The sequence below is a fragment of the Salvelinus alpinus genome, chromosome 8, assembly GCF_045679555.1.
Source record: "Salvelinus alpinus chromosome 8, SLU_Salpinus.1, whole genome shotgun sequence".
NCBI classification, from domain to species: Eukaryota; Metazoa; Chordata; class Actinopteri; order Salmoniformes; family Salmonidae; genus Salvelinus; species Salvelinus alpinus.
In genome coordinates, this window is record NC_092093.1 from 32,854,665 (window position 1) to 32,882,554 (window position 27,890).

Here is a 27,890-nt window from a genome sequence, read left to right on the forward strand (position 1 = left end):
ACAATTACCATTAGATGAAGTATACAGAAGACAATAAAGATCACACTGTGGTCAGGGGATCAACATAATGCAATAAAGCAAACCATTTTTTAAATAATTCCATGTAGTAATATATAGTAGTAGCATTAATGTACTAGTAATATTAATTCCAAATCAGTAAAGCCGCTGCAAATCATATACAGCAGAACCCTGTTTTAGCTAGGGTTAGGATTACGTTGACAAATAATAATTATTATCACGCAAGTCATGCTTGCAAGAGCACATGCATGAAAAGACCATCTAGTAAATATGTTATACTGTATGTGGCTGTGTTAAGACCCTTTTACCAATGCCACTTCTCATTAGGACGAACAACGCAACACAGACCAACATTAAACATTTGTTAGGAAAATCTGGCGTTGTGTGCATATTTCATAAACAGAATGCATCTGCACTTCGCTCCAGAGCAGACTCCGCATACAGCCAATCATTAGAGAGAAGAGAGATTGGGGCTGACACTCCCAACCATCTGATACAGTATGTAGATGTTAATGCATGCGTCGGTCTGTACACAGGCCTGGGACGGAGGTTTTCTAAGAGGATAACCGTGTGTCCTGTAATTGGTGAACATTTCCAGCGAGCCGCTGTCTGTCGGAGCTCCGGGGGTGTTCAGAGTCCACATCCTTGGGAGTGGAGCAGAGTGTACGATTCCCCACGGCGTCATGCAAATGCCTCCCACCTCGCCGTGTCAGCGCTACTCGATGCCCACGCGTTTAGCGCCGCTGCACAGACTGCATGTTAATCGTTATTTAGCAGAGAATGGCGTCGTTAAACGTGGGGCGCTGACAGTCTTTTCGCCGTTCCCTACAAGCAGATGAGCGTCAGGGTGCGTCAGGGTGAGTGCGTGCCACGGTTTAGCCCTGCGACACTGCTGTAAAAGGAGGTGTTGATCCTCATCTCTTCGGAAAAACACACACAGACACACAGCATCTTCATATTGTAGAGAGCCTCATATTCATACTCTAGCCCCAACCCCCCCCAATCTGGCTAACTACCTAGGAGGGCACTCAGCACCTGGTGAGTGGAGCAGATGGGAGGGAGGAAGGGGGTGAGTGTGTAGACTAGGCAGGTAGGATGGAGGAAGAGTGTAGGCAGTACGGAGGACGGAGAATGAAGGACGGAGAAGGAGGGAGAAGAGAGGGGAATGAAGGAGGATGTAGCGAGAAGGGAGGAGAATGAAGGATGGAAAAGGACGGAGAAGGGAGGAGAATGAAGGAGGATGTAGCGAGAAGGGAGGAGAATGAAGGACGGAGAAGGGAGGAGAATGAAGGAGGATGTAGCGAGAAGGGAGGAGAATGAAGGACGGGGAAGGGAGGAGAATGAAGGAGGATGTAGCGAGAAGGGAGGAGAATGAAGGACGGAGAAGGAGGGAGAAGGGAGGAGAATGAAGGAGGATGTAGCGAGAAGGGAGGAGAATGTGTGTAAATTAGCCGGCCCCGTTAAGATCAAAGCTTTCAATCAACATCAGACAGTAGCAGAGAGGACAAGCAGTCGGCCACAAATGGACGCCATCAACTCACTGTCTAAACAGCAACATAGTTTCTTTCCCCAACTTCTGGCACACAACGACGCCAAGCATCTCTCACAAAGGCTTAGTTTGACTCTGAGGTAAATCTCTACTGACAGTGGAAGTTCATTATACCCGGTTCTGACATCACTGCATTGAAACACTCAGTAAAAGAGCTTCCTCTTATATTCTATCTGCCTGAAATGGTGGGTCTTAGATGTCTATCTCTCTCAGCACGAGCCAAGCCAGCTCTGTTCAATTATTCTCGGTCCCCTTGTGTGTGCGTATTCTCCGTGTGTGTGTGTTGGCTGTGCCGGTGTGCCAGATGACACACACGCATCTCTTGCGGTTGAGGCACTTGAAAGGCTGTCAAAGGCACTGCGGTGCAGTGTGGTGGTGCCGCCCAACTGGATTGTTCCGCTTGCAAATGCTGTTCATGTTCAAGCCCACCATTACGTAAGGTAAACAGAGCAGGAGGCTTTAATGTGGGTAGGGGCTCTGGTATCGCTGCATCTCCCTCCACATCACCAGTCTAGCTCCCTGTGAGGGGCAGGAGGAGAGATGTTTCTGACAGGCCGTCACAGGAGATGAAAGAGAAGAGCCTAGAACAGAGGACGGAAGAGGGAAATGTGAATATCTCTCCCTCTGCCTCTTTCTCTCTCTCTCTTCTTTCATCTCTCTCTCTCTCTCGCTCGCTTTCATTCTGAGTGGCCTGTTGGCTCGAGTTATACATGGTGATAAGAAGAAATGAGGGCAAGACCGCAGACAAACTCAATGAACTGGAGAGGTGAAGTTGAGTTGAATAACTGCAGACAGTAACAACAGAAAACAATAATACTGTCACGCCCTGACCTTAGAGAGCCTTTTTATTCTCTATTTTGGTTAGGTCAGGGTGTGATTAGGGTGGGAACTCTAGTTTTTGTATTTCTATGTTGGCCTGGTATGGTTCCCAATCAGAGGCAGCTGTCTATCGTTGTCTCTGATTGGGGATCATATTTAGGCAGCCTTTTTCCCACATGTTGTGTGTGGGATCTTGTTTTTGTGTAGTGCCTGTGAGTACTCCATTACTTCACGTTTCGTTTGTTTCTGTATTTGTTTTGGTAAGTTTCATTTATTAAAACATGTGGAACTCTACGCACGCTGCGCCTTGGTCCATTTATTCCAACGATCGTGACAAATACTATTCAGTGACAGTGCTGTGAAAGGACACAACAAGGTTCTGTACAGAAACACAGAAGTACAATCAGAACCCCGGAGGTTGCTATTTGCATTATGCTTTACTAAAGAAGAAGCATACGCTGTCTTCAATTATTTAGATTTTTTTATAACTACCTCACTTATTTAAAACACTAAATGCTGTCAGAATTACAGAGCATGTCAAATTCACCAAACGCAACGTATAAATTACAATTCATAGGGACAAAATGAAAGAAGCTGAAGGGGAATGAAATTGTGAAAGATGAACATTGAGAGAGGCGGGTAAATTAAACGTAATTACGGTACAAGAGATGAAAAAAAGGACAGAAAACTTTGAGCCAATGCTGGTCTGGATGGAGTTATTGTAGAACTCCATCTGTAGCAGAGCCTTCCTGGTAATCAGGAATCCTAATGCTGTATTAAGACATTAATTGACCCCAGCAAGGGAGACAGACACTAATTGGACTCTGTCTGATGAGCTGGGATGATCTTCCTCCTCCTCCCCAGTCTCAAATCTCTGAGCTACAGTTCTGTTCACACCCTGATTCACATGTCCCTGCTGTAAAGGCATTGAGATTCAAATGTGACAACAAAACCCTTTTCCACTTGAAATTCATAGGCAGTGGCTTGTCAGGGCCTCCTTGTTAATCGGGCTCAAATCCATATCTCATATGAACCTCATTACCATCCTGTCTTTCTCCTTTGAGCCAGAACAGGCAGCAGCAGCGGCAGTGAGATGCTCTGTCTGCTCGCTTGGTGAACACCCGCCATTGCTTCAGCAGAGTAGCCTTTTTTGAGATAAGCGAGGGCATTGACTGAACAAATCTTGTGGAAAATGAACTCTTTAAAAGAAAAGCGAGATAGAAATATTTTGGGGCAGTCTGATTTTTCATGGGACCTATCCTCCTACTCCTCTTTCATTTGCGCACAACGTGGGACCTAGCTAGCTACAGCACTTCAAAAGTACAGTATTACAGTATAGTGTTAACTTATTACTCTTTTGAAATGTGTGGATTTGAGCCCTCTGAAGATGGTCACCGTCCATTTCAGTGGTTATATAATCTGTGGTGCAGCACTGGCTCTTTCTAAATGAAGCCATCCGTTCATAATCCTCAGAGCCAGGGAGAGGAGGACCTCTTTCTGGGCTGGGATCAGGGACCGGGCCTGGACTAGTATCATTACCATGGTGTATCATGGTGGCACTCGCCTCAATGTGACTGTTTCAATTACTCACCCTGTCCATCGCCATCCTTGGCACATCTCATCAAATCCACCCCAGGGCCAAGGACACACACATACACACCTTAACGTCTCGGTCCACTTGAGCTCCAGTTCCAGGGCCATCTTGTCCATCTTGAGTTTCTCGTCCTCTTTAGTGGTAATGACTTTAGCCTCGTGCTGCTTCTTCTGGGCCTCCATCTCTCCCTGAGAGAGAGGAGAAAGAGAAAGAGAGAGAGAGAGAGAGGAAGAAAGGGTTTGTGATATTAGCCCTCATGATAAACAAGACAATTGAGCATGGGATCTAACCCTGTATGGACAGGACTCAACATACACAACTACATGTGGCTCAGTCCCGTGTGGCTCAGTTGGTAGAGCATGGCGCTTGCAACGCCAGGGTTGTGGGTTCATTCCCCACGGGGGACCAGGATGACTATATATGAACTTTCCAATTTGTAAGTCGCTCTGGATAAGAGCGTCTGCTAAATGACTTAAATGTTAAAATGTTACAAAAGAGGAACTCGGCTCCACAGCCATCAATTCTCATTGCTCCACACTTCCCCTGACATTCAGACGAGAGTCTGCTTCATTATGCAGGCCCAGAGAGATGAGAGAGAGGGGGGAAAGAGGGAGAGAAGGAACGGAGAGAGTAGAGAGGGAGAGAGGGAGAGGAGCCACAGAAGGTCAAAGGGAGAGCCAGTCTGAAGAGCAGCCTTCTAATGAACTGCCAATGCTATACGGGCTCCTTAAAGATGAGAACATAATTCAGAATCTGAGTCTGATTAGGTATGCCAATCCAAAGCTGCTGGATAGTCTGCTTGGCATATCAAGAATTGGAATCTGGGACAAAGCAGGTGGATGTGATGGATTTCGTATGGGAACAGACTCAAGGCTAGGAGATCAATTCAGTACAGATCAAGTTTATTACCCCCCCATAAATAAACATGATATACAATCAATAAATCCTCAGTCAGAAGAGTGAATGGGGAAGGGAATTCATTAGGGTTTGCTGATGGATTCTCCAATGCCTCCCTGATGAGAACCACACAGGGCCCAGGGGAGAATGTGTGTGTGTGTGTGTGTGTGTGTGCATGCCTTTGTGTCTGTATGTATGCATTGTTGGTGCTCTCACCTGCAGGGCGGTCAGCAGGTTGCTGGTCTCTCTCAGTCTGGCCCTGGTAGCGTCCAGTTCCTCCGCTAGTTTGTCCTGGGCCTCCTTCAGGTTGGTGATGTGTCCCTCTGCTGTACCCATACCCTGCTCACCCTCCTTCACCAGCTCCTGCAGGCGCAACACCTGCACACAGGACGGACAGATCTATCATACATCTCAGACAGGCTTTAAAAACAGCTGTAAAGGGAAAGCAAGTTGTCACCAGCCATGTCATCATGATGATATCTTGATCATTTGACTGCTGACAGGCAAAACATTTTGGGACTGTATCAACAGTCGACTAACGGAAAAAATATATATATAGTTTTTGAGTGAAATTTCCCTTTCTAATGACCTGGTAGTAAAGTACATTCCATTTTTGTAATAGATATGAGTGTGGAATCTGCACCACAAATGAGCCAAGACATTTTTTATCACCTGCTGTTGATAGCAGCAAACTTGAATATATTCCAGTTTGTCTGGACGACCACAACAAATGGTCATGACAACATGAGAGGAGCAAGAGGAGAGATCTGATCGGTTGGGTGGCTCCTGACTGACCTCCTGATTGGCTTGTTCAAGTTTGGTGGCGAGCTCCTCCTTCAGGCTGTCCAGTTGCTGTCTGAGATGGTTCTCCTGCTCCTCCAATGAGAGCCTCTCCCTCTCAAACTGCTGCTCCACTTCCTGTAGACAAACCCCAAAGACTCTGTTATAATACTACCAGCACAATAACCATTACAGGGCTAATCAGAGTATTTTTATGAATTTAAATACTTAGTAAATATGGCTGCAATAACTGTGCTTTTAGAGGAAAATCAAAGCCAGAGTAAAAGGATTCACTAGTACATGAAAGGATAATGGTTGTTATTATTCACATTTACACACTACTAAGAGTTTTGTCAGCATCCTTGTAAAACAATCTTGTCTAATATGGACTCAGAAGGGCTTGGGAGCTGTAATAATTTAAGAGACTGTGTGTGTGTGTGTGTGTGTGTGTGTGTGTGTGTGTGTGTGTGTGTGTGTGTGTGTGTGTGTGTGTGTGTGTGTGTGTGCTCCAATCCCAAGTGACACATTCATGTTGTACCCCTGGGTAGGTGGCTAACCTTTTACTGCAGTGGGCTAAATCAGGGTCACACAGAGTGATTCTTGGTAGTCTTAAACAAATCTACCTTGAAACAAAAGTATACACCTCACACACATGGTTATGGGCTTAACAAAATAATACTTTTTGAGTCTGCATCCCATTATTACACTTTATATACATCACAGAATACTGAAATATAACTAAACTGTTTGACATAGAAACACCACATTTTCAATATATATATTTTTAATAATCTTAATAATAAATATTAATAACATTCCACCCATGAGTCACCCATTGACTGTCACCCATTGACCGTCACCCATGAGTCACCCATGAGTCACCCATTGACTGTCACCCATGAGTCACCCATTGACCGTCACCCATGAGTCACCCATGAGTCACCCATTGACTGTCACCCATGAGTCACCCATTGACTGCAGGACAGGGCTACTATCCTGCTGGGAAAAGGGATGACATGAGTGAGTTCCTTATATACAGTACCAGTCAAAAGTTTGGACTACTCATTCAACGGTTTTTCTTTATTTTTTACTATTTTCTACATTGTTGAATAATAGTGAAGACATCAAACCTATGAAATAACACATTTAGTAACCCCAAAAAAGTGTTAAACAAATCAAAATCTATTTTATATTTACGATTCTTCAAAGTAGCCACCCTTTGCCTTGATGACAGCGTCGCACACTCTTGGCATAGTGTGTCCAAACTTTTGACTGGTGCTATACGCAACGTCAGGCCACCCAGAACAAGGACGTCTGTAAATCAAATAAATTATGCAGAATTCACTGATAAGGGCAATGTCACATTCTGGAACTCAATTTTCCGGGGGTAGAAAAGATTTCTCGCTGTGACGGTGAGATATCACGGAGTAAATGCGGCCTTCAGACATTTCTGATATGGGGTAGATGTCTAGTCTACCATTTCATTCTCATTGCAGGATATTTGTGTCAGTGGATGACACCCAGTGACAGTATGATAAGTAGACATCACCATAGGAAGACAAGCCTCTGGAGATGGAAGAAGTGCGCAGTGGCATTTTTTTGCACCAGGCATGGAAATGTAATTACTGCACCAGATGACGATTTGCTTATGAAATTCTCAACAGCTCTGCATCTGTTAATGTCAGCGCTGAACATTCGACCGTGGACATCATTGTAAACACTTCATATAAGCCTGCATAATTTACAAAACAGAATACTTGATCACTTTCATACATACATTACTGGTACAGTACTCTGAAAAGACGCCTTGAAGCTAAATCAATTACTGCCAAATAAATAGGAAATGCATTGAGCCGACTAGTGACTCAGACTACTATGTGAACCTTGTCCACTCCAATATTAACTTCCTCTGATACAGATGGTGATTGATAATACATTATCCTTTGCCTCAGTATCTTCTCTTGAGGAGGCAATCCGCAGTTGAAACAATAACAAAGCAGCCTCCCCGCCACTGTTTCTGTAAAAAGACGAGGGATGGGGCTGGAGAAATGTAACCACTCTCAAATTCATAGAGCTACGAATGCATGGACTGACTATCCATGATATCAAAATAATAGTTCAACCACAGTTTGAGGCCATACAGAGTTTGTTTACCTTGTTGCTTATATTTTCGGGTTCTGATGGGGTGTGACAGTTGAACTAAGCTCAGGAGGCATTGATCCGTTATATTCTTCCAGAATTAATGGGTACATATGATTCATTTACAAGTCCCTTTAATGCTTTCCCATGACCAAAAACTGGGAAGAATACATATCATACAGAATATGAAATAGACAAGACACTTAAAAGTGCGATCTCAAAAGGTAGTATCTATCTGCATGAGCAGCAGACTTGTCAGCATGGTGCACTAAGTAGAGCTAACTGAATAATGTATAGTTCCACCTTATTCAGAGAGAACTGCTCTGCACACTTTATGTGTGTGTGGTTGAAGAGTACATGATTCAGAGCTCGCATCTTCCAGAGCACACTCATATGCAAATAGGAGCTTATCTATTTTGCATGATACCATCCCTCCAAAACAAGAGTCAAGACATTAGGCCTTTAATCTCATTAGCGTCTTCCCCTATTTTTTTCCCACTGAGTGTCAAGGGTAGTGTGTGTGGGTGTGTGTGTGTGTGTGTGTGTGTGTGTGGTGGCTTTGAAGCAAAGTCACTGAGTTCACCTTGCGCACAGTTCTTGAATAGTGCATACTCTTTAAAACGTCTAAAAGTTTGTGCCACACAAAGTCTACACTGTCAGCCGCCCATGGTAGTTTGACTAGTCACTAGTTCTACCTCAGTGTCCACAGTAAAGGTCCTTCCCACACCTTGGCGATGCCAGCCAAGGAGGTGACTCATGACCACGTCTTGGGACAGAAGGATGACAAATTGTCTTTCCTTCCTCCTCCTCTTGCTGTGCGTAGAGGGAAGAAGAGGAAGAGCCTCAGGGAGTCCGCCCAAAATAGGATGTCAGCCGACGCGTCGACTCGTCAAGCTGCACTTTGTGACTCTGACTCACCGGCGCACAAACATAAGCCCTCTCCTACATGATCTATCCGCTCGCTCTCACCCTGTTCTGCATCTCTGTTTGGGAGAGTGAGGAGCGGAGAGGATATGATAAGCAGCAGTGCAGTGGATAGATGCCGAGGCATCGCTCTCTTTCTTTTTCTCTCTGGGCGCCAGTCTAATCAATGACATGAACGCATTTCTCCGTTCTGTCTCGGAGACCTCCACCTTCGTCCTGACAAAGGAGAGCGACCAACATTTGTCTCCCTATTTAAAACAATAAGGCTAAACAGGGAGATCTGAGCTGCCACTGGAAAGTCTGTTGACAATGTAGAATGACCAGGCTGATTTGTGTGCCCGAAACACACACAAACACTTTCCAATGTGTCTGAGGAGAGCCTCTGTCATCCTTCAAACTCTCTGAGAAGAGTGGTCTTTCCCATCTTCCCTACCTTCAAGCAGCCATCATGGGCCAGTACAGACTGTCTTGTTTGTCTGAGCTGAAAAGGCTTTTAACTCCAAACAATGGTGTTAGGTTGGCCAGCCCTGATATAAACAAGCCTAATTACAGCGGCTAAACCCAATATCTGTTATGCAGACGTTTTTTAATTACAAAAACACTAAATAATACAACCATGTTGGAGGGGGATGAGTTGACTGAAGCCTTTGGCAGCCTCCGAGCCGAGAAGCAAAAAGATGACAGATTGCATTTTGGCTGAGTCAATCGTGCATGTCTTCTGAGTCATTTCATTTCATATGTTATCAAAACAGACAGTTTAGTCATGTCAGTGTGGCAGATGTTTTCAAGCAGATAGAAACGCTTCTCAGTATTTCATGGAGTAAGAGCGGGGTTTTCTGTAGTGAGGTGCAGAATGGATGTGGAGGGTGCATGTCAGCAGTCTCCAACACCTCGGCCCAGGCTGAGGTAGGTCCTGGTGCTGTGTGGGTCTGAGTGGTTGGGCAGAGCAAAGCGCGGGCGGGGTGGGGAGATGAGTTCTCATTGTAGTGGTAAATGAGGCGTGGGTGCTAGGCCAGATACAAACACACTCCCTGCTCTGCCGCCCCCCTGTCCGCCTGCGGGACTGAAGCTGAGGCAGCAGAGCTCTGGACCCTGACACACACAGAGAATAGTCTGGACTGAGACACAGACACAGCCTAAGATATATACAGTTGAAGTCAGAAGTTTACATACACTAAGGTTGGAGTCATTAAAACTTGTTTTTCAACCACTCCACAAATTTCTTGTTAACAAACTATAGTTTTGGCAAGTCGGTTAGGACATCTACTTTGTGCATGACACAAGTAATTTTTTCAACAATTGTTTACAGACAGATTATTTCACACATAATTCACTGTATCACAATTCCAGTGGGTCAGACGTTTACATACACTAAGTTGACTGTGCCTTTAAACAGCTTGGAAAATTCCAGAAAATGATGTCATGGCTTTAGAAGCTTCTGATAGGCTAACTGACATCATTTGAGTCAATTGGAGGTGTACCTGTATTTTTGTATGTATTTCAAGGCCTACCTTTAAACTCAGTGCCTCTTTGCTTGACATCATGGGAAAATCAAAAGAAATCAGCCAAGACCTCAGGAACAAAATTGTACACCTCCACAAGTCTGGTTTATCCTTGGGAGCAATTTCCAAATGCCTGAAGGTAACACGTTCATCAAACAATAGTACGCAAGTATAAACACCATGGGACCACGCAGCCGTCTTACCGCTCAGGAAGGAGACGCGTTATGTCTCCTAGAGATGAACGTACTTTGGTGCGAAAAGTGCAAATCAATCCCAGAACAACAGCAAAGGACCTTGTGAAGATGCTGGAGGAAACAGGTACAAAAGTATCTATATCCACAGTAAAACAAGTCCTATATCGACACAAGTCCTATACCGCTCAGCAAGGAAGAATGTTCCAAAACCGCCATAAAAAAGCCAGACTGGTTTGCAACTGCACATGGGGACAAAGATCGTACTTTTTGGAGAAATGTCCTCTGGTCTGATGAAACAAAAATAGAACTGTTGGCCATAATGACCATTGTTATGTTTGGAGGAAAAAGGGGGATGCTTGCAAGCCGAAGAACACCATACCAACCGTGAAGCACGGGGGTGGCAGCATCATGTTGTGGGTGTGCTTTGCTGCAGGAGGGGCTGGTGCACTCCACAAAATAGATGGCATCATGAGGTAGGAAAATTATGTGGAGATATTGAAGCAACATCTCAAGACATCAGTCAGGAAGTTAACTTTTTATGGCTGCAATCCCGCTAACGGGATGATATGACAACAGCCAGTGAAAGTGCAGGGCGCCAAATTTAAAAAACAGAAATCTCATAATTAAAATTCCTCAGACATACATGTGTCTTATACCATTTTAAAGGTAATCTTGTTGTTAATCCCACCAAAGTGTCCGATGTCAAATATGCATTTCAGCGAAAGCACTACAAACGATTATGTTAGGTCACACCAAACCACAATAAGCACAGCCATTTTTCCAGCGAAAGATTGCAGTCACAAAAAGCAGAAATATAGCTAAAATGAATCACTAACCTTTGATGATCTTCATCAGATGACAATCATAGGACTTCATGTTACACAATACATGCATGTTTTGTTTGATAAAGTTCATATTTATATAAAAAAATCTGAGTTTACATTGGCGCGTTACATTCACTAGTTCAAAAAACATCCAGTGATAGTGCATAGCCACATCGTTTCAACAGAAATACTCATCATAAATGTAGATGATAATACAAGTTATAGACATGGAATTATAGATATACCTCTCCTTAATGCAACCGCTATGTCAGATTTAAAAAAAACTTTACGGAAAAAGCAAACCATGCAATAATCTGAGACGGAGCTCAGAACAATAGTAAAATTAGCCGCCATGTTGGAGTCAACAGAAACCAGAAAAGACATGATAAATGTTTCCTTACCTTTGATGAACTTCATCAGAATGCAGTCCTAGGAATCCCAGGTCCACAATAAATGCTTGATTTGTTCGATAATGTCCGTTATTTATGTCCAATTAGCTACTTTGGTTAGCACGTTTGGTAAACAATTCCAAAGTCACAAAGCGCGTCCACTATAACATGACGAAATGTCCAAAAGTTCCGTAACAGTCAGTAGAAACATGTCAAACGATGTATTGAATCAATCTTAAGAATGTTGTTAACATACATCTTGAATAACGTTCCAACCGGAGAATTACATTGACTTCAGTTGAGCGATGGAACGGAGCTGCCTCTCACGTGAACGCGCGTGGTCAAAGCGTGGTCACCTCATGGCAGTGGTGACTAATTCCTGTCTCCTTCGGCCCCCCTTCACATTAGAGTCATCAGACAATGTTCTATTGACTGTTGACATCTAGTGGAAGCCATAGGAAGTGAATACTCATCCATATCCCGCTGTAATTTCAATGGGAACTTGGCTGAAAATCTACCAGCCTCAGAAAAAATCCAAACAGGAAGTGGAACTTCTCAGTTTTTTTCCTGCCATATGAGTTCTGTTATACTCACTGACATTCAAACAGTTTTAGAAACTTCAGAGTGTTTTCTATCCAATACTAATAATAATATGCATATATTAGCAACTATGACGGAGGAGCAGGCCGTTTACTCTGGGCACCTCTGTGCACCTTTCATCCAAGCTACTCAATACTGCCCCTGCAGCCATAAGAAGTTAAAGCTTGGTAGCAAATGGGTCTTCCAAATGGACAATGACCCCAAGCATACTTCCAAAGTTGTGGCAAAATGGCTTAAGGACAGCAAAGTCAAGGTATTGGAGTGGCCATCACAAAGCCCTGACCTCAATCCAATAGAAAATTTGTGGGCAGAACTGAACAAGTGTGTGCGAGCAAGGAGGCCTACAAACCTGACTCAGTTACACCAGCTCTGTCAGGAGGAATGGGCCAAAATTCACCCAACTTATTGTGGGAAGCTTGTGGAAGGCTAACGTTTGACCCAAGTTAAACAATTTATAGGCAAAGCTACCAAATACTAATTGAGTGTATGTAAACTTCAAACCCACTGGGAATGTGATAAAAGAGCTGAAAGCTGAAATAAATAATTCTCTCTACTATTATTCTGATATTTCACATTCTTAAAATAAAGTGGTGATCCTAACTGACCTAAGACAGGACATTTTTACTAGGATTAAGTGTCAGGAATTGTGAAAAATGGAGTTTAAATGTATTTGGCTAAGATGTATGTAAACCTCCGACTTCAACTGTATATATATATAGAGAGAGATATAGAGACACCTCCTATGATACAGAGACGAGCCTGAGATAGAGACACAGCTAGGCTTGGGTGATATACTGTTTATACAGTACACCGGGGTAGTCAAAATATGTTCAATAAGTTGGGATGCATGCTACACCACTGTTTTATAAATAGAAGTTAAGTATAACTATAAGAAACGTAAGATGTGTCAAATAAATTCAATCCAGCTCAGGGCTCCAGTTATGCATCTGGTTTGCTAACTTGCTAGCTAAGTGGCTAGATGTCAAGATCAAGATTCTTGGTTACTGCAGAGACATTCAACATCCCTGTTGCCTAATAAAAACTACAACAACAACAAAAATGTTATAGCGCCCGTTGTCTGCACTTCTGGTAATACAGTATACCTCAGTATGGTACAGAAACAGTATGACGGTATTGATACCACCCAACCCTAGACACAGCCTGGGATACAGAGTCCCAGCCTGGGATACAGAGTCCCAGCCTGGGATACAGAGCCACACAGCCTGGGATACAGAGACCCATCCTCCAGCCTGGGATACAGAGACCCATCCTCCAGCCTGGGATACAGAGGCCCATCCTCCAGCCTGGGATACAGAGGCCCATCCTCCAGCCTGGGATACAAAGACACAGCCTGGGATACAGAGACACAGCCTGGGATACAGAGTCCCAGCCTGGGATACAGAGACACAGCCTGGGATACAGAGACACAGCCTTGGATACAGAGACACAGCCTGGGATACAGAGTCCCAGCCTGGGATACAAAGACACAGCCTGGGATACAGAGTCCCAGCCTGGAATACAGAGACACAGCTTGGGATACAAAGACACAGCCTGGGATACAGAGACACAGCCTGGGATACAGAGACACATCCTCCAGCCTGGGATACAGAGACACAGCCTGGGATACAGAGACACAGCCTGGGATACAGAGACACAGCTTGGGATACAGAGACACAGCTTGGGATACAGAGTCACAGCTTGGGATACAGAGACACAGCCTGGGATACAGAGTCCCAGCCTCCAGCCTGGGATACAAATCAAATCAAATCAAATTTTATTAGTCACATACACATGGTTAGCAGATGTTAATGCGAGTGTAGCGAAATGCTTGTGCTTCTAGTTCCGACAATGCAGTAATAACCAACAAGTAATCTAACCTAACAATTCCACAACTACTACCTTATACACACACACAAGTGTAAAGGGATGAAGAATATGTACATAAAGATATATGAATGAGTGGTGGTACAGAACGGCATGGCAAGATGCAGTAGATGGTATAGAGTACGGTATATACATATGAGATGAGTACTGTAGGGTATGTAAACATAAAGTGGCATAGTTTAAAGTGGCTAGTGGTACATGTATTACATAAAGATGGCAAGATGCAGTAGATGATATAGAGTACAGTATATACATATGAGATGGGTAATGTAGGGTATGTAAACATTATATTAAGTGGCATTGTTTAAAGTGGCTAGTGGTACATTTTTACATAATTTCCATCAATTCCCATTTTTAAAGTGGCTGGAGTTGAGTCAGTATGTTGGCAGCGGCCGCTAAATGTTAGTGGTGGCTGTTTAACAGTCTGATGGCCTTGAGATAGAAGCTGTTTTTCAGTCTCTCGGTCCCTGCTTTGATGCACCTGTACTGACCTCGCCTTCTGGATGATAGCGGGGTGAACAGGCAGTGGCTTGGGTGGTTGTTGTCCTTGATGATCTTTATGGCCTTCCTGTGACATCGGGTGGTGTAGGTGTCCTGGAGGGCAGGTAGTTTGCCCCCGGTGATGCGTTCTGCAGACCTCACTACCCTCTGGAGAGCCTTACGGTTGTGGGCGGAGCAGTTGCCGTACCAGGCGGTGATACAGCCCGACAGGATGCTCTCGATTGTGCATCTGTAGAAGTTTGTGAGTGCTTTTGGTGTGTACACCGAGGAACTTAAAACTTTCCACCTTCTCCACTACTGACCCGTCGATGTGGATAGGGGGGTGCTCCCTCTGCTGTTTCCTGAAGTCCACAATCATCTCCTTTGTTTTGTTGACGTTGAGTGTGAGGTTATTTTCCTGACACCACACTCCGAGGGCCCTCACCTCCTCCCTGTAGGCCGTCTCGTCGTTGTTGGTAATCAAGCCTACCACTGTAGTGTCATCCGCAAACTTGATGATTGAGTTGGAGGCGTGCATGGCCACGCAGTCGTGGGTGAACAGGGAGTACAGGAGAGGGCTCAGAACGCACCCTTGTGGGGCCCCAGTGTTGAGGATCAGCGGGGTGGAGATGTTGTTACCTACCCTCACCACCTGGGGGCGGCCCGTCAGGAAGTCCAGGACCCAGTTGCACAGGGCGGGGTCGAGACCCAGGGTCTCGAGCTTGATGACGAGTTTGGAGGGTACTATGGTGTTAAATGCTGAGCTGTAATCGATGAACAGCATTCTCACATGGGTATTCCTCTTGTCCAGATGGGTTAGGGCAGTGTGCAGTGTGGTTGCGATTGCGTCGTCTGTGGACCTATTGGGTCGGTAAGCAAATTGGAGTGGGTCTAGGGTGTCCGGTAGGGTGGAGGTGATATGGTCCTTGACTAGTCTCTCAAAGCACTTCATGATGACGGAAGTGAGTGCTACGGGGCGGTAGTCGTTTAGCTCAGTTACCTTAGCTTTCTTGGGAACAGGAACAATGGTGGCCCTCTTGAAGCATGTGGGAACAGCAGACTGGGATAAGGATTGATTGAATATGTCCGTAAACACACCAGCCAGCTGGTCTGCGCATGCTCTGAGGACGCGGCTGGGAATGCCGTCTGGGCCTGCAGCCTTGCGAGGGTTAACACGTTTAAATGTTTTACTCACCTCGGCTGCAGTGAAGGAGAGCCCGCAGGTTTTGGTAGGGGGCCGTGTCAGTGGCACTGTATTGTCCTCAAAGCGGGCAAAAAAGTTGTTTAGCCTGTCTGGGAGCAAGACATCCTGGTCCGCGACGGGGCTGGTTTTCTTTTTGTAATCCGTGATTGACTGTAGACCCTGCCACATACCTCTTGTGTCTGAGCTGTTGAATTGCGACTCGATTTTGTCTCTGTACTGGGACTTAGCCTGTTTGATTGCCTTGCGGAGAGAATAGCTACACTGTTTGTATTCGGTCATGCTTCCGGTCACCTTGCCCTGGTTAAAAGCAGTGGTTCGCGCTTTCAGTTTCACGCGAATGCTGCCGTCAATCCACGGTTTCTGGTTTGGGAATGTTTTAATCGTTGCTGTGGGTACGACATCGCCAATGCACTTCCTAATGAACTCGCTCACCGAATCAGCATATTCGTCAATATTGTTGTTGGACGCAATGCGGAACATATTCCAATCCGCGTGATCGAAGCAGTCTTGAAGCGTGGATTCAGATTGGTCGGACCAGCGTTGAACAGACCTGAGCGCGGGAGCTTGTTGTTTTAGTTTCTGTTTGTAGGCTGGAATCAACAAAATGGAGTCGTGGTCAGCTTTTCCGAAAGGGGGGCGGGGGAGGGCCTTATATGCGTCGCGGAAATTAGTATAACAATGATCTAGGGTTTTTCCAGCCCTGGTAGCACAATCGATATGCTGATAGAATTTAGGGAGTTTTGTTTTTAGATTAGCCTTGTTAAAATCCCCAGCTACGATGAATGCAGCCTCAGGGTGTGTGGTTTCCAGTTTACAAAGAGTCAGATAAAGTTCGTTCAGGGCCATCGATGTGTCTGCTTGGGGGGGAATATATACGGCTGTGATTATGATTGAAGAGAATTCCCTTGGTAGATAATGCGGTCGACATTTGATTGTGAGGAGTTCTAGATCAGGTGAACAGAATGACTTGAGTTCCTGTGTGTTGTTATGATGATCACACCACGTCTCGTTAATCATAAGGCATACCCCCCCGCCCCTCTTCTTACCAGAAAGATGTTTGTTTCTGTCGGCGCGATGCATGAAGAAACCAGCTGGCTGCACCGACTCCGTTAGCGTCTCTTGAGTTAGCCATGTTTCCGTGAAGCAGAGCACGTTGCAATCCCTGATGTCTCTCTGGAATGCTACCCGTGCTCGGATTTCATCAACCTTATTGTCAAGAGACTGGACATTGGCGAGTAGTATGCTAGGGAGTGGAGCGCGATGTGCCCGTCTCCGAAGCCTGACCACGAGACCGCCTCGTTTGCCCCTTTTACGGCGTCGCACAGGGTCGCCGGCTGGGATCAGATCCATTGTATTGGGTGGAAGGCAAAACACTGGATCCGTTTCGGGAAAGTCATATTCCTGGTAGGAACGATGATGAGTTGACGTTAATCGTATATTCAGTAGTTCCTCCCGACTGTATGTAATGAAACCTAAGATTACCTGGGGTACCGATGTAAGAAATAACACATAAAAAAACAAAATACTGCATATTTTCCAAGGAACGCGAAGCGAGGCGGCCATCTCTTTCCGGCGCCGGAAGTTGTTGATACAGAGTCCCAGCCTGGGATACAGAGTCCCAGCCTGGGATACAAATACACAGCCTGGGATACAGAAACACAGCTTGGGATACAGAAACACAGCCTGGGATACAGAGACACAGCCTGGGATACAGAGACACAGCTTGGGATACAGAGACACAGCCTGTGATACAGAGACACAGCCTGGGATACACAGACACAGCCTGGGATACAGAGTCCCATCCTGGGATACAGAGACACAGCCTGGGATACAGAGACCCATCCTCCAGCCTGGGATACAGAGACTGATAGCACTGGGCTCTCATATAGAGATGGGATGGAAAGAGAGGAAGACCTAGATCTGAGCAAAACACGGCCCTAAAAGCTGAGGGAGACTAGCGACAAGCACACATTACTGCTGTCAGACAGCAAGGAAATAGGAAAGGTTTTTGATGGGGCTGTTGTCAACCATTATAACCAATCTGTTTCCATGTGATTTCAAACCACTAGCCATCCATAATAACAGTCTTTCTGTTCTGTGTGTATGGCAGGCAGCACTTGAGGATACTCAAAGCTACACCAGCACAGAGCTGTTTTCAACACTCGTGGGATTGCCTTGACAAGTGGCAGCCAAGCTGCAGAACCAAATCAGAGAAGCGAAGCCTGGAATTCATGCATGCAAATGACATGGAGGGGCTTGAAGGGAAGCGAGGCTGTTCTGCCCATTGTAATGACTCTCTCTCCCCCACTCTTTCTCTTTCTCGCCAGTGGTTCCAGCAGCAATCAGTCTGTGTGATTGATTAACACCTACTTGAAACCAGAGGTGGGACCAAGTCACTATTATTCAAGTCACAAGAAACTCTCAAGTCACAAGGTCCGAGGTTCAAGTCGAGTCTCAAGTAGAACGGGTCAAGGCTCGAGTCAAGTCCAAGTCGTGCATACTAAGAGCGAGTCAAGTCGAGTCACGCGCTTTCAAGTCAAGTCGAGTGCAACGATTTGTTTGACTACAAATCTTTGTCTATTTATTGAGGCTACCAGACAGACCATTATTTTATCTACAAGACATTTTGATAAGCCCATTGTAAAATAGCGGTCTTGTATCATCCGTGACATCAGCAGAAGGCAAGGCAGGTTGATGTGCTCAGAGCGTAGATTTATTTACAGGTCTTGGTGATCCAATGGTGAAAGTGCCATATCACACAAAACATACAAGTAGACTTACCAAATATACACAGGCAATATCCACCTGTCCTATCTGAACAGACACAGGTAGAGGGCACGACTGTCCAGCCTCCCCTTGACAAACCAAATGGAACCTGTCTAACAGGAGCTCTTTCAGGACCAAACAATTACCCAATTGGCAATTACAACTAATAAACTGGTTCTACAATGTAAAAGGTCATTTCCCACATACATTGCTACATTCGTCTTAATCAGACTTCATGACTATTAATGATATTTCAACACCCGTGCTTACGTGGAACAATCATTATCGCTTATTCAACATTCTGTCTCCGAAGCGTGGAACGCAGGCCACGTAGCCTATTCCTATGCGCACCGAGGCGCGCTCTCCTAATACGCACAACCAGTACGACAGAGACACATGGAACTCCGACATAACCCCGGAAAATATGAATAAAGGAAACCATACATTGAATGAAATCAACAGATATTCTACCTCATGAGTCTTGTAAACGGGCACAATAAACATCGCTCCCAGAGGGTAAGAAGTGGTTGGTTAAATGAACATGTATCGTTGGCCTATCAAACACGAAACGCCTACGTGTTGCAATAAACGGTACGGGGATGGAATGATGAAACGCTAGCAATTATTGTAGTATTAGATGTAATATAGATTTACCACATAGGACCTATGCATTCAAACGTGTGAGAGCAAGAGCAAACATTTCAACAGGAGTGAAAAAGCACTCTCCACCGGCGGGAATTTGGAGAGAGCAACTGAAGAGCCGTGCCTACAGTATGGTGCGTCTTCGCCTCAGTAATAATTAATTTGAAACAAATTCCATAAGTAAATTACCAATTTCAAGCAATTGGTACATACCAAAATACCAGTAGGCCTATGCAAGTAACTGTTGCCCATTGCTGATGAGCTTGAAAAGTACACAGTTCATGTTTATTTATTATGTCAATCCTCTCTCCCTATAATTTGACGTTTGCGCTGTACCCTATCCTATAACTGTACAGCAAATCAGCAATCTGTTCGCTAGAACACCACCCGACCTGTGTTGCTGGTCCAATCAGAGTGCCGAGTGTACGTTTCACTAGCCAATCTTTTGCAGGCTTTTTTTTGCAAGGGAGATGCTGTGGCTACTGTCTCTGGCTGCGTGGAGAGTAATCCACGTAGGCTCTGTGCCACAAAATGAGTGACACAACATTACAAAACCTGGCCAGATAATTTCAAGTCATCAGCCTCAAGTCAAAGTCGAGTCCCGAGTCTTGAGGCTCCAAGTCTCAAGTTCTTTTCTTTTAAGTCGAGTCACAAGTCATCAAATTTGTGACTTGAGTCAGACTCGACCCAAGTCATGTGACTCGAGTCCACAAAATTGGTCTTGACTCTTTTCTAATAGGAGGGTATGGAGCAGGCCCGACTCAGAATAGACCTTTCTCTTATCCCCACATTCAATTAGTGTCTAATCTTTGTTTCAACTGTTGTTCTTTAGTTTTTATTTATTTCACTAGGCAAGTCAGTTAAGAACAAATTCTTATTTACAATGATGGCCTACCAAAAGGCCTCCCGCGGGGCTAGGACAAAACACACATCACGACAAGAGAGACAACACATGAGTCTTGCTGTTTTAGTCTTGCTGTTGGATCCGGTGTAACTTGTTCATTAGGGTGGTTGTAATGTCAATTGCAGAATCTATTACTGTAGCCAAATCATAGCAAAACATGGCTTGGAGGTGAAATGATCATAGATGCAGTGTACTGCTGTGTATGTTCAGCCCATCCCATTGCAGCAGTGTGTAGCTGCGGTTTCACCGCAGTGTGTGTGTGTGTGTGTGTTGCGTAGGTACAGTGTTGTGTTACTGGAGGTTATGTGTGTGTGTGTGTGTGTGTGTAACTCACGGCCAGTAGCCGGCTCTTCTCCTTCTCGGCAGTAGTCTGTGTGTTCTCCAGGGTGGTCCGGTGTTTTTTCGACAGCTCCTCCAGCGCCCGGGTCTGTGACTCTTTGAAGTGGGCGGCGTCGTCCTCGTATTTGGCACGCATGTTCACCATCTCTTTCTCATACACCTGCTTCTCCTCCCGTAGAGTCTGATGGAACAACACAGAGACAACACCGTGACTGTCAGCCAAATGTGTTTATCTAAGACGCTTGATTCTAGTTGAATTAAAACCAGCTGTGAGCAGAATGCTAAGCTCATTACGGTCTTATTTACATTCCCTTGGTAATTTGAGTGAGCATCTATTTGAGTCAGTCACACACAGGTAACACATGAACGGCTGTTCCGCTTTTCAGTCTTGCTATTGTCGGTGTGTTGTTGTGGCAAAAAGGTGACAGCTTAAAGATGCTTCATATGCACTCTGACACATGAGAGAGAGAGAGAGAGAGAGAGAGAGAGAGAGAGAGAGAGAGAGGTCACGATCAGATGAGCTCCTGCATTTTTCAGCATTTTCTTTAAAAAATATACATTTAGAGTTAGATAAACTTGGATTTTTTGTCAGGAACACATACAGGATGCTACCCTCTACAACATAACCCTCACTTCAAATCAAAACTCGAAACCTACAACCTGATTTTGGACGGAATTACAGAATCACCTGAAAAGTTCACAAATACCAAGGATTAATTATTCTATACAGCAAATTCTCTGGAAAACAACAGAAACCTGAGAACACCACCCAACCTGGAACTGAGTGAGTAATGTTTAGTCTGAAACTATATTCTATTTCCAAAAGCCAAGAAGAATAATACATGACATTACTTTATAAGGACTGAATAGTAACATAACTCTGCCAAGCTTGATACAACTTCATCTAGCACTTAAGTGTCAAGTGAGAGGTGTCAAAGCCCATTAGCCCAACAATGGCAGGAGAGTCGAATAGTCTACCCCAACCAAATGGAGAGGCCTTAGAAGCTGCCTCCCGCTGTTCAGAGGTAATTAAAATACAGTACCCTGTCATTGTAAAGAATGATAAGGCAAGAAAAGATCACAAAATGAAGCTCCTTATGGAAAATCAAGAGACACTTTTTGCTGACTATTACAAAAATGGGAACATCAGCAACCTTATCTTCTACACAAACCATCCAGTGGCATGGCACAGTGCTATATTAGCACACTACCCCTTTGTTAAGAGAGGGGGGGTTAACGAGGGGTGGAAACTCAGGATACTTGACAACGAGGACTCTGAGTCAGCTAATATAAATCTATATAAGTCTGGAACAGTAATGGTACAGGGCAATCACAAACAGTTTCAGCTGGAGTTTCACCAAATCAAAGAATTAGCCCAGCAGGAGAAGCTCTCCCTTGATAAAGATACCCCCACCCCAAGCGGGTCAGACCAGACGTCTTCATCATATAACCACACAGACGAGCAACCCTCAGCAGACAGTCAACCTCCCAGTACAGAGTACTTCTCCCTCATTGAAATGAAGGATAAATTCACCCAGCTGGAGGTAAGGCAGGTGGAGCTGGAACAGCAGGTGATCACACTCCAGTCAGCACAGACCCAGACAACAGTCCAGCACAACAACACCCCCTTAACCAGACCTGGAGAGCCGGAGGTGGAGAAAGACATATCTGCACTATGGACAGTGGTGAGACAACATCAACAGGAGAAAGAGCAGGAGCAGGAGAAGAACAGAGCACTAGAGGAGAGGATCAGACTACAGGAGGAGAGGGAGAGGGGGATGGAGGAGAGGATCAGACTACAGGAGGAGAGGGAGAAGGGGATGGAGGAGAGGATCAGACTACAGGAGGAGAGGTTGAGGGGGATGGCATGTGACAGAGAACAACCCACTAGGGAGGTGGCCATCCCCACAGAGACGCCAGCAGAACAGCCCACCTCAGCACCCGACAAAAGTCTCGACACCACAGCAGAACAGTCCACACCAGACCCTGACCATAGAAACGACATCACAACAGAACAGACAAAAGAAAAACCCCAAGCCCAGCAGCTCTCACCCCCTCTGAGCACCCCCCCTGTCAGCCACCCTGATAGCCCTCCTGACAACCCCCCCACACCCACTGAGGACAAACACAAGACACAGATTGTCCTTCTTATGGACTCAAATGGGAAATATATAGAAGAAAAAAAACTTTTTCCCAAACACAGTGTGTCTAAACTCTGGTGTCCAAACACCCAGCGCGCCCTAGACCTTCTGTCTGAGGACAAACTATGCTCACCTAGCCACATAATAATACACACAGGCACAAACGACCTGAGAGCACAGCAGGAAAGGGTGGCCACAGCACTGAAGGGAGTGATCGAAAAAGCTTCTTCTACTTTCCCCAACGCACAAGTGGTTATCTCCACCCTGCTACCACGAAAAGACTTCCACCCTGCTACAATACAGCGGGTAAACGCAAGCATCTCCCGTGACTGTGCCTCAAAACCAAATGTTTTTCTGGCCCACCACTCCACCCTGGACTTGAACAGCCTCTATGACCAGGTCCACCTCTACAAGGCAGCAGTGCCCACCTTTGCCCGGACTCTAAAGGACATCGCTCTCAAACGCAGCCCCAACACTTCACACAGGAGCAACAGATCAATAGACACCCCACCAAGACCAGCGAGACACCCTCCAAGACCCCCCCCTGGACCTACACACCCCCCCCACATCAACCATGCCCACACCCAATTTAGGCCCCCTCAGATCAGACCTATGCCACTCCTGCCCACCCCATGCACCCCACCCCCGCAAAGAGGGCATCAACATGGAAGTCACACATACGCCCAGGTAGTGAGCGGGCAAACAGGCCCAACCCCCACTCTTACACTCGCCCAAGCCAACGGCATGTACCAGATGCTCAGCAGGCTCTGCTCACACTTACTGGCCTGAGGCCAAACCACACGGCCAACAACATTGGACACTTTATGGAACAAAAAGCCTTCACTATATCATCCTGGAATATCCAAGGCCTGAGGTCATCTGCCTTTGGCCTAAAGAGCAGGAACCCGGACTTCACCAAAGAAATCGGTAATGCAGACATTGTCATCCTGCAAGAAACCTGGTACAGAGGAGACGGACCCACTGGTTGCCCTCTAGGTTACAGAGAACTGGTAGTCCCATCCACCAAACTACCAGGTGTGAAACAGGGAAGGGACTCAGGGGGAATGCTAATTTGGTATAGAGCAGACCTAACTCACTCCATTAAACTAATCAAAACAGGAACATTTTACATTTGGCTAGAAATTCAAAAGGAAATTATCTTAACAGAGAAAAATGTCCTCCTGTGTGCTACCTATATCCCCCCACTAGAATCCCCATACTTTAATGAAGACAGCTTCTCCATCCTGAATGAGGAAATCAATCATTTCCAGGCCCAGGGACATGTATTAGTCTGTGGCGACCTAAATGCCAGAACTGGACAAGAACCTGACACCCTCAGCACACAGGGGGACAAACACCTACCTGGAGGTGACAGCATTCCCTCCCCCATATGCCCCCCTAGGCACAACTATGACAACATAACCAACAAAAACGGGTCACAACTCCTGCAGCTCTGTCGCACGCTGGGTATGTACATAGTCAATGGTAGGCTTCGAGGGGACTCCTATGGTAGGTTCACCTATAGCTCATCTCTTGGCAGTAGCACTGTAGACTACTTTATCACTGACCTCAACCCAGAGTCTCTCAGAGCGTTCACAGTCAGCCCACTGACACCCCTATCAGACCACAGCAAAATCACAGTCTACTTGAACAGAGCAATACTCAATCACGAGGCATCAAAGCCAAAGGAACTGAGTAACATTAAGAAATACTATAGATGGAAGGAATGCAGTTTGGAAATCTACCAAAAAACAATTAGACAACAGCAAATTCAATCCCTTTTAGACAACTTCCTGGGTAAAACGTTCCACTGCAATAGTGAAGGTGTAAACTTGGCAGTAGAAAATCTTAACAGTATATTTGACCTCTCAGCTTCCCTATCAAACCTAAAAATCTCAAATAGAAAACCGAAGAAAATGAACAACAATGACAAATGGTTTGATGACGAATGCAAAAATCTAAGAAATAAATTGAGAAACCTGTCCAACCAAAAACATAGAGACCCGGAAAACCTGAGTCTACGCCTTCACTATGGTGAATCACTAAAACAATACAGAAATACACTACGGAAAAAGAAGGAACAGCACGTCAGAAATCAGCTCAAGGTAATTGAAGAATCCATAGACTCTAACCACTTCTGGGAAAATTGGAAAACACTAAACAAACAACAACACGAAGAATTATCTATCCAAAATGGAGATGTATGGGTAAACCACTTCTCCAATCTTTTTGGCTCTATAACAAAGAATAAAGAGCAAAAACATATACATGATCAAATACAAATCCTTGAATCAACTATTAAAGACTACCAGAACCCACTGGATTCTCCAATTACCTTGAACGAGTTACAGGACAAAATAAAAACCCTCCAACCCAAAAAGGCCTGTGGTGTTGATGGTATCCTTAATGAAATGATCAAATATACAGACAACAAATTCCAATTGGCTATACTAAAACTCTTTAACATCGTCCTTAGCTCTGGCATCTTCCCTAATATTTGGAACCAAGGACTGATCACCCCAATCCACAAAAGTGGAGACAAATTTGACCCCAATAACTACCGTGGAATATGCGTCAACAGTAACCTTGGGAAAATACTCTGCATTATCATTAACAGCAGACTCGTACATTTCCTCAATGAAAACAATGTACTGAGCAAATGTCAAATTGGCTTTTTACCAAATTACCGTACAACAGACCATGTATTCACCCTACACACCCTAATTGACAACCAAACAAACCAAAACAAAGGCAAAGTCTTCTCATGCTTTGTTGATTTCAAAAAAGCCTTCGACTCAATTTGGCATGAGGGTCTGCTATACAAATTGATGGAAAGTGGTGTTGGGGGAAAAACATACGACATTATAAAATCCATGTACACAAACAACAAGTGTGCGGTTAAAATTGGCAAAAAACACACACATTTCTTCACACAGGGTCGTGGGGTGAGACAGGGATGCAGCTTAAGCCCCACCCTCTTCAACATATATATCAACGAATTGGCGAGGGCATTAGAACAGTCTGCAGCACCTGGCCTCACCCTACTAGAATCCGAAGTCAAATGTCTACTGTTTGCTGATGATCTGGTGCTTCTGTCACCAACCAAGGAGGGCCTACAGCAGCACCTAGATCTTCTGCACAGATTCTGTCAGACCTGGGCCCTGACAGTAAATCTCAGTAAGACCAAAATAATGGTGTTCCAAAAAAGGTCCAGTCGCCAGGACCACAAATTCCATCTAGACACCGTTGCCCTAGAGCACACAAAAAACTATACATACCTCGGCCTAAACCTCAGCACCACAGGTAACTTCCACAAAGCTGTGAACGATCTGAGAGACAAGGCAAGAAGGGCATTCTATGCCATCAAAAGGAACATAAATTTCAACATACCAATTAGGATCTGGCTAAAAATACTTGAATCAGTCATAGAGCCCATTGCCCTTTATGGTTGTGAGGTCTGGGGTCCGCTCACCAACCAAGATTTCACAAAATGGGACAAACACCAAATTGAGACTCTGCATGCAGAATTCTGCAAAAATATCCTCCGTGTACAACGTAGAACACCAAATAATGCATGCAGAGCAGAATTAGGCCGATACCCACTAATTATCAAAATCCAGAAAAGAGCCGTTAAATTCTACAACCACCTAAAAGGAAGCGATTCCCAAACCTTCCATAACAAAGCAATCACCTACAGAGAGATGAACCTGGAGAAGAGTCCCCTAAGCAAGCTGGTCCTGGGGCTCTGTTCACAAACACACCCCACAGAGCCCCAGGACAACAGCACAATTAGACCCAACCAAATCATGAGAAAACAAAAAGATAATTACTTGACACATTGGAAAGAATTAACAAACAAACAGAGCAAACTAGAATGCTATTTGGCCCTAAACAGAGAGTACACAGTGGCAGAATACCTGACCACTGTGACTGACCCAAACTTAAGGAAAGCTTTGACTATGTACAGACTCAGTGAGCATAGCCTTGCTATTGAGAAAGGCCGCCGTAGGCAGACATGGCTCTCAAGAGAAGACAGGCTATGTGCTCACTGCCCACAAAATGAGGTGGAAACTGAGCTGCACTTCCTAACCTCCTGCCCAATGTATGACCATATTAGAGACACATATTTCCCTCAGATCACACAGATCCACAAAGAATTCGAAAACAAATCCAATTTTGATAAACTCCCATATCTACTGGGTGAAATTCCACAGTGTGCCATCACAGCAGCAAGATTTGTGACCTGTTGCCACAAGAAAAGGGCAACCAGTGAAGAACAAACACCATTGTAAATACAACCCATATTTATGTTTATTTATTTTAACTTGTGTGCTTTAACCATTTATACATTGCTACAACACTGTATATATATAATATGACATTTGTAATGTCTTTATTGCTTTGAAACTTCTGTATGTGTAATGTTTACTGTTAATTTTTATTGTTTATTTCACTTTTGTATATTATCTACCTCACTTGCTTTGGCAATGTTAACACATGTTTCCCATGCCAATAAAGCCCCTTGAATTGAATTGAATTGAATTGAATAGAGAGAGAGAGAGAGAGAGAGAGAGAGAGAGAGAGAGAGAGAGAGAGAGAGAGAGAGAGAGAGAGAGAGAGAGAGAGAGAGAGAGAGAGAGAGAGAGAGAGAGAGAGAGAGAGAGAGAGAGAGAGAGAGAGAGAGAGAGAGAGAGAGAGAGAGATCTCAGAATGCCAGCAGCCCAGTGGATCTGAAAAATGTACTCACAACTCCGTTCCCATCAAGTTGTCATAGTAACACCTAACTCAAGGCTATGGTAATGTGAAACAGGACAGCGATTTCCTGGGAACTGGAGAGGTGAGAACATCGCTCTCACTTTTTCAGGCTACAGCATTGCAGTGAAAGTGACTGGGGGGAATTGTCATTAAGACACACCAATGTCAACATCACACTCTCCCTGTCTTGAGTGCATATTACATATTCAGAACGGCATATGGTGAAAGATTCAACTGTGCATTTTACCATAATGAAAATGCAGAATGGGATATAAATCTTGCTTGACATTTACAGCGGAACTACAGTTTGTCTTCTGAGCTACGGTTCGTAAATAATGTGACCTTTTTGGACGTTCTTTTTAAAAGGTTGTTCAAATTTGACTCGCTCAGCAGCATTTTGTGTGTTCAGAGGCAATGCAAATTTCAGGGATCTGTAACTCCTGAGAGCAAGGGGGACTTTCCAAGGAGCAAGCTAAATTCTTAGTCGTAAAATATTTTTGGGTTGTTGTGTACTCTAACATCAATAATTTAAGTTAAATGCTATTT

At 44.8% G+C, this 27,890-nt stretch overlaps 1 protein-coding gene across 5 annotated transcripts in view; it reads right to left on the reverse strand.

Annotated features, from left to right (window-relative positions):
• Positions 1-27,890, reverse strand: part of LOC139582985 (protein FAM184A-like) — a 183,296-nt gene that overhangs the window by 50,531 nt on the left and 104,875 nt on the right. For all 5 annotated transcript variants that reach the window (XM_071413547.1, XM_071413546.1, XM_071413549.1 and 2 more), the window contains 4 exons: positions 20,444-20,629; positions 5,673-5,795; positions 5,094-5,255; positions 4,047-4,168 (listed from right to left, as the gene is read on the reverse strand). In XM_071413547.1, the coding sequence (XP_071269648.1) occupies positions 4,047-4,168; positions 5,094-5,255; positions 5,673-5,795; positions 20,444-20,629 (593 nt within the window). The remainder of the gene's footprint in view (positions 1-4,046; positions 4,169-5,093; positions 5,256-5,672; positions 5,796-20,443; positions 20,630-27,890) is intronic.